Below are 12,895 nucleotides of genomic sequence, written 5' to 3' on the forward strand. Positions count from 1 at the left end.
GAAGAGCTTGTTACCAGTATAATTTTGGGAAGGGGTCATGATGTGTATATATGTTAAAATTTTAAATTTTATATACGGTAAAATTGACTTGACTTCTTGTTGTACTGTTCTAAGAGTTCTTAGAACCATTCTGGCTACTTTCATTGTGGTGGAGACAGCTCAGATTTAGGTCATGCAGATTTGGTTGTGGAATCTGCCTATAACTCTCTCTAGCTCTGTAACCTTGGTAAATTTGGAACAACATGGAGTATGAATAAAGGAAACATCTCTGTGTCACATTTCCTTATTTGTAAAAAAGGATGATGCCATCTTTCCTGTCTACCCCTTTGGGCTCTTTCCTGAGGATCAGATGAGACCAGGTATGGGAAAACACCTTGAAGAACATATATGAGTGAGGGGACTGTTTAGTATTTCCATTTGCCTTCCTGTCCTGAATAGATGATTCAGTAACATTGTGTGTGAAAAAAATGATTTAAGCATTATGAACTGCTGCAATATATAGCAAATAAGGAATCATTGTACTATTATTATGTTAGTAGTGGACTACTGAAGACTGGAAACTCTCAAGAGCCAAAGAAGTGTTGAGTTTTTGTATGCCATAATAAATGGAAGCGTGTGTAGGGATGGAAAAGTAGGGGTGTCAGAAGTACCTGCAACGTTGTTTACACCCTGTAAAAGATTAATACCTCCTTTGCATTCCTCTTTGTTGTCTCTGTCCTTGGAGACTCCTTTACTTTCATAAATATAGAATGCTTACAAAATGCACCCACTTCAGTGTCAGCATGGAAGGAAGCTGCCTGTTGACCCTACTACTAGATTAATGGAGAAAAAAAAGCATATCTTGAGCCTGTGTACTTTAACCATGTGAAATTTATTGAAAAAAAAAATCAGGAATATTGAGAGATAGAGTTGGAGCAGGGAAGACAGGACAGAGAAGAATGGATAAAAGCATGAATAGAGGAAGAAAGAAAGGATGTTTGAGCATCCTAATGCTCAGGCAGAGGCAGACGTGGTCAGTTGTTGACTGGGGAAGGAACTAAATATAAAATGAGCCAAATAGAATGATAGAGACTTTTTACTGCCTGAGTCAAAACAAGCAAAGGCCCAGGCTTCTAGATCTTATTGCAGAAAGATTGATTCCGACAGCATATAATTTGCATCCTGGTTCCATGGGAGAAGAGGTTCATAGATGGGCACATGTTCTCACACCCTTGAACCATGAATTGGAGTTTTCCACCTGAAAGGAACAGAGACAGACTAGTGAGCAGAAAACTTTGTCCTCTTTGTCCTGCAACCTTAGCCTTTATCTGTGATGCTCAGTGTCTCCATGCAGGATGGCCAAGACCTCCACTTGTACATTATCCCTGCTCTTTCTCTTCTCTTTGCTTCCTCTGGGACCTTGCCCCCCATCAGTTGCCCACTCCTTTCTTATCAGTCTCTTTCTATGGACTCCTGTTTTGGTTTACAAGGATGCAAATTTAAAATACGTTCTCTTAATCGTGCTACTCTCCTAGCACTACCCTTCCTTTCACTACAGCCTTCCCAGAGTCCGCTTATTCCTTCACCTTGGCCCCTCACACCCTGAATCATGACCCTACTATGCTGAAACTTCTCTCTCAAAGGTCATAGAAATCTATTCATCAAATTCTGCAGCCTTTTCTCAGGACTTTTTTTAACCTCTTCGCTTGCATATCATAGTGTGGACTACACCCTGTTTCTTTTTTTTTTTTTAGACAGTCTCGTTCTGTCGCCCAGGCTGGAGTGCAGTCGTGCAATCTCGGCTCACTGCAACCTCCGCCTCCCGGGTTCAAGCGATTCTTCTGCCTCAGCCTCCTGAGTAGCTGGGACTACAGGTGCACCACCACACCTGACTAATTTTTGTATTTTTAGTAGAGACAGGGTTTCACCATGTTAGTCAGGCTGATCTCGAACTGCTGACCTTGTGATCCACCTGCCTTGGCCTCCCAAAGTGCTGGGATTACAGGCGTGAGCCACTATACCTGGCCTGAAATTATACCCCTTCTTGATACTCTCTGCTCCTGACGAGGTCTTCCCCACTGCTCATCTACTCCTCTGGATCCAATTATTTCTGCTCTCCCAAGTTGAATTCTTACATTACCAACTAACTGATGATCACCTCCATGCCAATATGTTAAGGGCATCTAAAACTTACTGCGCCCAAAATGAAACTCATGACCTTCCTCCCCAAACCTGCTTCTTCTTGTGAGTTTCCTTTATATACTTCCTGTACCACTCCTTCAAAACCTCTGTCATCTCTGATTCTTCCCTTTGCTTTTTCCATCCAATTTGTTGTGAAGTTCTGTCAGTTCTACTTGTAATCTAGGTTGTTTCTGTCACTCAGTTTCCATTTATCAAACATTTGGCCGGGCGTGGTGGCTCATGCCTGTAATCCCAGCACTTTGGGAGGCCAAGGTGGGTGGATCACTTGAGGCCAGGAGTTCAAGACCAGCCTGGCCAACATGGTGAAACGCTGTCTCTACTAAAAATGCAGAAATTCGCCGGCCTTGGTGGCAGGCGCCTGTGATCCCAGCTACTCAGGAGGGTGAGGCAGGAGAATCGCTTGAGCCTTGTGGGCAGAAGTTGCAGCGAGCTGAGATCACGCCACTGCACTCCAGGCTGAGCAGACAGCAAGACTCCATCTCAAAAAAAAAAAAAAAAAAAAAAAAATTAAGGGACCTAGTAAGGAGCTATGCTAGACTCTGGAGAATGCAAAGATTAATAACATCATTTGATGTCAAGAGCTGAGAGAGAGAAAAATAGCCAATTATGACATGAAATGGAAAAACCATGTTATGCTATGCTGGCAAATAAGTGATTAATTTTGGTATTTTAATTAAGGGGGGGCATATTATCAAGGAAATTCTTAGGAAGGAAGTGATATTGAACTAAGCTATGAAGAACTGGTAGCATTTTGATTAGTATAGAAGGGAAAAAGGATAATTTCAGACTAAAGCATAATTGGAGAAAAAACATGAAAACATGAAACTGTTCAGGAAATGGTGACTTGCGTAGCTGGAGTAAGTGTAGAGTGTAAACAGGGATGCAGAATGAGTGAAAAGACATGGGAGAGATGTTAATACGTCTTTCCATCAGTCACTCCGATTACCTTTTACTGAAATATTACAATAGCCCTTTAACAGGTTCTCTTGTGTCCACTGTAACTTGCTTCTTAGATAATCTTCCTGAAGAAACGCTTTGACCAACCTGGATGGGCTATTGGCTCTGCCTAGTCCTAGTAACATGTCTAGGCAAGCTGTTTCTCTTTTCTAAATTTGTTCCCTTTCTGTTAACAGAAATAAAAAATTCCTACTTTGTGAGGATTAAATGAGAAAGTGTATTTTAAAATGTATATCATACTGTCTGGGAGCAATAAATAAATGAGAACTATTAAATTCAAACTCTTTTTAACTGACACTGAAGTCTTGTATCAACTGGCTCCAGTCAACCTTTCCAAGTTTATCTTCTATGTCTCTGCTCACCATCCTCGAAAATTCTTTGTTCTTTTCCTATTTATATCTGCACTTTTCTGACTTTTGCTTTCATAATTCCCTGTCTCTGGAATACCCATCAACCACTGCTGTATGACTAAATCCGTATCTCTTTGATCTTGACTGCACATCGGAATTGTCTAGGAGCCTTTTAAAAAATACTGATGTCTGGATTCTATCCCCAGAGATTCTGGTTTAATTGCTTTGGTGCAGCTTGAGTATTAGGATTTTTTTTTTTGTTTTTGAGGCAGAGTCTCGCTCTGTCGCCCAGGCTGGAGTGCAGTGGCCGGATCTCAGCTCACTGCAAGCTCCGCCTCCCGGGTTCCCGCCATTCTCCTGCCTCAGCCTCCCGAGTAGCTGGGACTACAGGCGCCCGCCACCTCGCCCGGCTAGTTTTTTTTTTTTTTGTATTTTTTAGTAGAGACGGGGTTTCACCGTGTTCGCCAGGATGGTCTCGATCTCCTGACCTCGTGATCCGCCCATCTCGGCCTCCCAAAGTGCTGGGATTACAGGCTTGAGCCACTGCGCCCGGCCGAGTATTAGGATTTTTTTAAAAGCTGCTCAGGTGATTGTAATATGCAAACAAGATTGAGGACTACTGGCCCAAATCGTAAATGTTCCCTCAAAGCCTTTTCTGAATACCACCTTCTTCCCATACTTCTCTGCACCTCTAATCTTTCCTTTCCCTGAACTGTCTGCACTTTATATGTGCCTTTCTTAAGACACCATTTTCTCCCTTGTGATATTATTTCTTATTTCTTACATTATAACATAATCATCTATTTGTACACAGTCTATATTTGAGTCATCTTTCTGTAGGGGCTCATGGTACGTGTCATTAATGTTTTCCGAGTGATGGTGGATGAATGCATGCGTGTAGAAATGGGGAAATGACATTCCTAGTGAGGGAGAAGAAAAACTACAAGGGGAGTCAGGCAGTGTGGTTCCTGGGATGGAAATAACCAAGATCCCTTATTTTAGGGATGAGGAACTGAGAATACGGGTAGAGAGGTGTGGGAATATACTCGGACAGGTCTCGTAACCTGTGAACACAGACTTGTAGACAGTTATTTGTTTATCCATTCAGTATTTACTAAATGCCTACCATATACGTTACATTGGCTCGTCCCAGGAATACATAGCTGTAGCTTACAGTCAGTGTCTCAATGGCTCATGGGGCAATCGACACATTGATTTAATAGGAAGAGACAGCTAGTCTCCCTGCCTTCTCTTAGGTCTAATGGGAAGGGCATGTATCTCTTCATCTCAACCTGGGATTCTATTCTTTATTTTCTTTCTTTCTTTAGTTTTTTTTAGTTGGAGTTTCACTCTTGTCTCCCAGGCTGGAGTGCAATGGCATGATCTCGGCTCACTGCAACCTCCGCCTCCTGGGTTCAAGCAATTCTCCTGCCTCAGCCTCCCAAGTAGCTGGGATTACAGGTGCCCACCACCACGCCTGGCTAGTTTTGTATTTTAGTAGAGATGGGGTTTTACCATGTTGGCCAGGCTGGTCTGGAACTCCTGACCTCAAGTGATCCTCCTGCCTTGGCCCCCCAAAGTGCTGGGATTATAGGCATGAGCCACCTCGCCCGGCAAGGGATTCTGTTCTTAGTCCTTGAAAAAATAAAGTTCTGAATCTTCAGGTTCCTTGATTCTTTCCTGGGCCCCTGTCACTCCCAACTGCCCCCTATCAGAAGTAAGTTGATGTGTTCTTAGGCAGAGATTGCCTCATGAAGTCCCAATATACCTTCGAAGATCTTCTTTAACATGCACTGCTGGGAATTCTGAGTGATGCAGGTTCCCTCTCCACGAAGACATCTTCCTTGATCATTCATATAAGCACATGTGTAGCAATTTAATATTGTGCCTGAAAATTTAAGATAAGCCTGATGACATTTCCTTGTGGTCCAGATGTGTAGCCGTGATTCACATCTGGGAGGGGTAATGGGCAATAGGTGGCATGGATACTACACATTTATTTCTTAGTTCTTGTTGGGGATCTGAGGGCCCTGTGTCTGATAGACCTGTGCCAGAGGAAATTCTGTCATTCTTACTTCTTCATCTCTGACCCTCATTGCTGATGAATCCCAAATGTCTCTCTCTAATATTTTTACCTCAGTCCATATCCGGATTGACTTCCTGGGCATTTATCGTTAGATGCCCTCTGTCATGTGACACCATAGGAGTAAAACCTATGTGTGATTTTCATCTCCCTTTTGTACTCGCCACCATACTCTCACCCACAAGGCACAAACACCTGGAGTCGTATTTGGCCGATTAATACGCTATGTTAGAATGCTGTAACGTTGTAGACGTCTGAGTCGTATTACGACCAACACCAGATTACATAAACATAGATACGCTATGGTATAATAGCTGTAACGTTGAGTCGATATTCCAGGCCGAACTCAATAAACGCTACTGTTACCCCCGATGCAACGTTGGAGCTCAATAATTCGGACAATCAAACCTATGTTAGAATGCTGTAACGTTGCAAACCCGTGAAAAGTCTGTGTCCTTCTCCATTTTCAAATCGACCTTATCGAAAGTCACTAACAGCACTCTCTTTGAAATACGTCCCATGTTGCCTCTTTTACTATCTCTACTGCTAATCCCCCAGTTTGGGAAGCATAAAGAAGGGGAAAGATGATGGGCTTTGCACAGTCCTAAGTTTGAATCCAAGGTTTGCCACTTTCTAGCCATGTGACATTGGACGTATTACATTCGCCTCACTTCTTTCATCTGAAAATTTAGAATAATGATATGTATACAATAGAGTGAAATGTGAACTATGTCTGGTAATAACTTGAGGCATCAAACTTTGGGTCTTGTTTTCTTTCCCAGAAAAAAAACCCTTTTAATTAAGAGCAACAGACTAGCAGTTGTCCTAGGATCTCATTTCTGGATCTAACAGAAAATAGCTTTACATTCCAAATTCAAACAAAAAGAACCACCAGCTGCACACATCTCTTTACCGAATTTGTAAAGTTATAGCATTCTAACATGGTTTAAGAGGCAGGGTTAACATAAAGCTAATGAAGGTTAGTCTTCAGAATTCTGCGCTTTCATGAGCCCCTTCCAGGGAAATCGGAAGGGCTGTGTATTCATAATTTCTTGTGGAGAGTGAAGTTGGAGGGGTACTGGCATTTTGTATTTGTTTTATTTTTCTTATAGAGGGCCCTCCATATCGTTTAGCTTTCAGGCTCCCACAAAACTTAGATCCTGCCTCTGGGTATGATTGTGAAGAAACCTAGAGAGTCTTCGAGAGAGCTATTTGTGAAGTGTTATCAATTCTTTCTTCTGCACTCCTTCCCTAAAATTGGGTTTTCTTGATGTGTTCCCCATTTCCCACCTGAAGTCAATGACTGGCGCCCATCCAAACGTGGCTCACCTGTAGATATGCTTGAAATTGGTGCACCTGAAGGCTGTTCCCCTGAAGGCTTTTCACTCAAAGCATGCTCACCCAAAGACTGTACCTGAAGCGTGCTCACCTGAAGGCTGTTCCCCCGAAGGCTGTTCACCCGAGGCGTGCTCGGCAGAAGGCTGTTCACCGGAGGCATGTTCACCCAAAAGCTGTTCATCCGAAGGCTGTTCACCTGATGCATGCTCACCCAAAGGCTGTTCACCGGAGAGGTGTTCACCGGAAGGCTGTTCTCCTAGAGGCTGCTCACTTACGGTGTGCTCACCTTCCGCATGTCCAGTTGCAGCAGGCTCACCTGAAGCATGCTCGCTCTCGGCATGTTCTCCAGGAGTGTGCTCGGCCACAGTGTGCTCTCTTGAACCGTGCTCACTGGAACCAGGCTCACTTAAAGTGTTCAGGCCTGAAGAAGCCTCATAGAGAGCCTCAGCATCAAAAGGGTTTTCAAGTGAAAAGGACTCACCTGAAAGCTGCTGAACTGAAGTCTGATGATCTATGGAGCCAGAAGACTCGTCAGACTGACCTGATGTTCCTGGGATGGAGAAGGAACAGAAGAGAGATGGTGAAGCTGAGAGAGAGACTGGGATAAAGACTATCTTCCTATGGAGTTAGGCTAATGTTATGAGACTCCTAGGTTTCCTGTGGGCCTAGATCAGGCACCTGAAGACTGCAGATGTTGGCAGAAATCAACTAAGTACCCCAAAAGGCCATGGAGGACAGAAGTGTTTAGTGAAACACAAAGGCCACCTCTGGGATTGAAGGGAGAATCTTAAGTTCCCCAACATTAAGAACTATGTAGGAGAATCCACTCATCCCTGTACCAAAAGCTCCTGAAGGAAAATGAAGGTGCCTCCGTGACAAAGTCAGCATCAGGAAGTCAAGGTAACATCACTGATGGAATCAGAAGTTCACCACCAACCCTCTCTCTCATTCCTCTATGGGTGAAAGACAAGAGTGGAGATAGAAGAGGGAGAGAGAAAGCAAGTAGTTTTCAATACCTGAGTATCTGTAACCTAAATTAAGGGTGGAGGAGTTAACCTTTGGACAGGGTAAACTTTAGAAGATGACAAGTATGAGCCCACAAAAATTATCAGAAGGGATTAAGTCACCTGTATTCGGTAATGTCAAGTTTTTTCTCACACTCAATCCCCAAGCCATGTGGGTTGGGGATTCAGAGAGCAAAGTTGCTATAAGCTATTAAGATAAAAAAAGTCTAGGCATATTTTATATATATATATATATATAGACACACATATGTATGAATTGTATCCTTGTGACATACCATTTACATTCACTTTATGGAGTTGTCCTGAGTACTTAATAAGATAAATTAATTGTGATGCACAATTGCCTAGTAATTGATTAATTTTATTTTCTTTTATTCCCACCTCACACTGAGAATTACAGAACTCTTAGATGGTTATTTTTTTCTGGCCAGTCTCTTCTACCTTTAATCCGTCTCTTTTTTTTTTTTTTTCGTTTCAAAGATAAGAGTCTCGCTCTGTTGCCCAGGCTGGAATACAGTGGCACGATTTCAGCTCACTGCAACCTCTGCCTCCCAGGTTCAAGTGATTCTCCTGCCTCAGCCTCCCAAGTAGCTTGGATTACAAGTGCACGCCACCATGCCTGGCTAATTTTTGTATTTTTAGTAGAGACGGGGTCTCGCCATGTTGGCCAGGCTGGTCTCAAACTCCTGACCTCAAGTGATCCGCCCGCCTCAGCTTCCTAAAGTGCTGGGATCACAGGCATGAGCCACCATGTCTGGCCAATCATCTCATCATTGACTGTCAGATAAATATTCCTTAAGTGTATTTTAAGTGAACAGAAGCAGCAAACAGGTAATTTGATTATCATTCTTTAATTAAACTGAGCCACCTAGAGGAGGACAAGTAGACTACAACAACCAAGTTATTTAATTCTAGCCAAAAGCTGAGAGGAATTACTGGATCTTTGAGGCTGAGGTAGTCTAAAACCCCAGAGTACTCAAACTCTAAGAATCTTGTGATAGATACATTTTTCTTGGCACAGTGCAGTACTTATAATCAATGACATTCTAAATGACTAGGGTGAGAATATGTTGATAAAGGAAAGTTAAGATTTAGTAAAGCTTTTAGGAGGTTTTTATTTTTTAAACTTATCACATAAATGCTGTCTACTTGACTGATTTTTCAATAATTAACAAAAGTTTTGATAAAGCGTTTCTGATATAGAAAGGAGCATGAAAAATCATGCTAATTTCTTGATCTTATAGTTTATGTCTTGTGTCACCATGTGACTGGCACATACTATCACCTGGTAGCTGTGTATCTACGTTTCTGAGTCAGTTTTTGAAGGTCTAACAACGCAAAAAGCAAAACCTCTGACACTCATCATTATAGAAAATACATTGTTATTTCACTAAAAGCTCAGAGCTCATGGCCTCTTTCTTCTGTAGGAGGCAGGAGGAAACATAGCACACCATGAATGGGGGATCCCGAAAGAAGAGGTGATACAGAAAACTGGATTGATAGAACACAGCCATGAAGAAGAGGCTTATGAAGTGTCTGGCCTATAGCTCTGTCATGTTCTGAGATTGTTTTCTGAACACATCACATCTTCCCATCTCTGTCTTTCCTTGGCACATTAACCACACAGGATCCCTCACATTTAATTGGTGGGACAGACTTTCATTGGGCTTCTCCAGAACCCCTAAGCCTATTCTTTCATCTCATGCAGCATCAGGTATAAATGTTGAGTGTCTAAAATAAGTAGAAACAAGACTGTGCCAGGCCAGTGGGATACTCTTAACTGTAAAGCTGTGACTAGAGAAATCAACTGGTTCAGGCGCTCTCAGAGTTGGACTTGTTTAGCTGCTCTTGATTCTGACTCAGATTGGTTTGGGTGACTGAGAGACTGGTCTTCCTTCAAGGCCTGAAATGTCTTAAGAGAGACCCCTTTTGTATTTACCTGAAGCCTAGATCGAACACTCACCTCTGGCAGATCCAAGCAGATAAAGACTCATTAGTAAGAGAAACATGTTCATCTGGGTTTAGGAAAAGAGGGGATCCTAGTGTGGGCCACAGCTTCTTCACAGAGCTATGAAGCAAACTGCGAGCAAAAGCTCCCAGTGCTGAAGCAGAGCTTCTGGGAATTCTAGAACCTCAGAAGTAGCCCATGTTTCTTCACAATGGGTTGGGCTCTGAGATTCTTGTGTAGCCTGTTCAGGCAAGTTGGCCCTTAGCAACCCATTGGTTATTTCACTAGTGAAGACCAATGAGTATTTTCTGTGTGCAGGGTGGTGTGTTGGGGCTATCTGCCCTATCTTTAAAAAAAAAAAAAAAAATTACCAAAAAGCACATTTTTTTTGTAATAAAGTTTAAAAGATATCTACTCTCTTTAAAAGTGTTTTTGACGATGAGGTGAGGTGTGATTGTTGATTATTTTCTGTTTGGCTTTCTAAATCAGCCTTTCTTGGCTCTGATCTGTACCCTAGAAGGCTGACCTCTGTTGACTTTATCACCTGAATGCTAGCTGGATTCAGCTTCAGGTTGGGTTTATACAGGACTGGAGGGGAGAAGAGAGAGGGAGAGGAAGAGGGAAGCGAGGAATGGGGAGAAAGAGAGAGAGATTGGAATATTTCTTCTTCCTATTCCCTTCCTGCCACGGTTGACACTGGCTGAGACTACACGACAGAGCTTCTGTTGGGTGTCCTCTCTTCCATGGCTCCACATGCTATGGTAATATGTTTTTCTCCCCCTGCCCTCTTAGGCCTAGGGATGATAATGGTTTCCTGCTGTTACTAAGACCTGGATGCCCAAATTTCCCTCTTTTTTTTTGTTTCCTTAACCTTGCCGACTTCTGTAAATAGTCTTTTCATACAGACCTTTATCAACTATGGTTTTAGCAGGAAACAGGCGGCAAACTCAAATGGGTAACTGAGGAGAGTTAACACAGATACAGGCAGAGTAAAGAAGTCAAGAGACAGTAGAAAGCTGCGTTTCGAGCTGCAACTTCTACCAAGCGGGTGGCCAAGCTGAGAAGATGGATGCAGTGAGGCATCCACTTGGTGTAAAACTAGAACTCATGGGGGATCGAGTTTCAGAGATCTAGTAGCTTCCATTTCTTGCCGCTTCTCTGCCCAGCTCTCTTGGACAACTTTGTTTTATATACCACTGAATGCTAAATCTAGAATAGATGTACTTATTGTTACATTTTGAAAGGAAGGTGAGGGTTAAAGAAAGAGAGTGGCAGCTCTACATCAAATCCAGAAACTTCAGGGGCAGGGAAGATTCTTGCTAGACTCAAGAGAATTCTTGCTGAAGGCAAGCCAGGGTGATAGATATTCAGGTGATCAGATTATCAAGGGCAGAAATTTTCACTGCACTGACTTAGCAGGATTCCTGCTCAAAGTGGATTTTACAAAGAGAAAGGCAAGCCAAAGGTTGGGCCTAGTCGGGGAGAGGACTCAAGGGAGCCAGATTCAAGTTAGGTCAAGGAGAGTTTTTGTCACTGAAGGAAAAGGACTCCAGGCAGAAGGAGCAGTAAATGTGAAGGCCTTGAGATGGGGGCTATGTTGTTCTGGCCTTGGTGCATTAGCCCTCAACATGTTCCCCAATCTCTTCTAAGAGCTCTTCTTTCTGGAAAGCCAAGGACTACATTTGCCAGTGTGATTAAAATTTCAATAATTAATTAAGAATGCAGAAATGAGGGTCATCTTTCTGCTATGTCTATAGTTTTTCGATGTTTGAGAATATGTTGGAATTTTGTGAGGTGTTTTGTGTTTTATTTTGTTGGCTGTTTTGGCAGAAGCAGAATTCTAGATCCAGGTACCAGCTTTATGACAGTGAGAGAAGAGGAACAAGACACTATGTCTTGCCAATGCCTGTTTAGCATGCGTGGAGTGCATATACAGCTAGAAGTCCTGGTGGCAGCCCACTCCTGATTCCTGGCTCACACAGTGGTGCCCTCCTGAAGCCAACAGTTCCTGTGGAAGCTGCCTGACACTCTATGGTAACTTTCCTGATTGTGACAGAGGTGGCAGTCATAAAAAAAAAAGAAAGAAAGAAAGAAAAGAAAACAACAAAAAAGGCAAAAACTGCAATTACTTTTGCACCAACCTAATACCTTTTCTGCTGAAGGTAACTCATCAGACAAGCTTCTGTGTCCTGCAAGTGGGCCCTGACTGATACATATTTAAATAGTATTCACAAGTGAAATGAAATGAGTACTAGGATGACATATTTTATTACATTATTTTATATTCTTTTTCCTACAAATAATAATTACCTTAATTTATCATTTGCTCAATTAACTTTATGCTTCTGGCTAAGCTTCCCCACCTTCCAAGAGCTTCTCAATATACATTTCTACATGGCTGTCATCGGAGCTATCAGATAATATATTATTTTATTATTTCTCTGGAGACTTCCACTTTGGGCCATTCATTCTCCTGCCCTCATCTGGGACGGCTGTCTCCACACCAGCTGCACAGCAATCATACTGATGCCTTCCTTCATGGCAATCTGGGAATTTCTTTGTGACATAATAAAAATATCGATTTGGTCTTTGCTCCTGTTCCTGGCACAGGGATCCTAATACCCTTGGAATTGTCTTTTTATGCTAATGAGATGATTCATGAAGTGGGCCTAGATAGCTTCAGGGTAGGGGCTGGTCATCAGAGAAACCAATCCCATGATTCAAGGATTAGGAAGTTCAACTCCACAAATGGCCAATGATTTCATCGATTTTGCCTATGTAATGAAGCCTCCATAAAACCCTCTAAACAGGATTCAGAGACCATCTGGGTTGGTGAACACATTGATGAGCTGGGAGAATGGCCCACCCATAGAGGCCATGGAAGCTCTGCACCCAACCACCTCCCCCACCGCGCCACCCGCCACCCCATACCTTTCCTATGTATTTCTTCCATGTGGCTGTTACTGTGCTGTGTCCTCTATTATAACCTGGTAAATATAAGTAAAGCACTTTG

General features: G+C 42.7%; 1 protein-coding gene across 1 annotated transcript; it reads right to left on the minus strand.

Moving 5' to 3' along the window:
- Positions 1-852: 852 nt before the first annotated feature.
- Positions 853-10,062, minus strand: ACRV1 (acrosomal vesicle protein 1). The gene is made up of 4 exons (XM_017892310.1): positions 9,898-10,062; positions 7,001-7,459; positions 5,257-5,376; positions 853-1,237 (listed from the first exon to the last, which is right to left on the minus strand). Exons 1-4 carry the CDS (start codon positions 9,947-9,949, stop codon positions 1,113-1,115), a joined length of 756 nt encoding a protein of 251 aa, XP_017747799.1. The 5' UTR covers positions 9,950-10,062; the 3' UTR covers positions 853-1,112.
- Between the last annotated feature and the right edge of the window lie 2,833 nt (positions 10,063-12,895).

The sequence above is a fragment of the Rhinopithecus bieti genome, unplaced genomic scaffold (genome assembly GCF_001698545.2).
Source record: "Rhinopithecus bieti isolate Rb0 unplaced genomic scaffold, ASM169854v2 scaffold_20150, whole genome shotgun sequence".
NCBI lineage: Eukaryota > Metazoa > Chordata > Mammalia > Primates > Cercopithecidae > Rhinopithecus > Rhinopithecus bieti.

Coding starts and splice junctions, on each gene's coding strand:
- ACRV1 (XM_017892310.1), bottom strand. CDS start 9,949: ATGAACATGTTTCTCTTACTAATGAGTCTTTATCTGCTTGGATCTGCC. Junction 5,377..7,000: donor TTCGGGGGAACAGCCTTCAG/GTGAGCACGCTT, acceptor TTAAATTTTCAG/GCACAATATTAAATTGCTAC. Junction 1,238..5,256: donor GTTAAAGAAGATCTTCGAAG/GTATATTGGGAC, acceptor TGTTCCTTTCAG/GTGGAAAACTCCAATTCATG.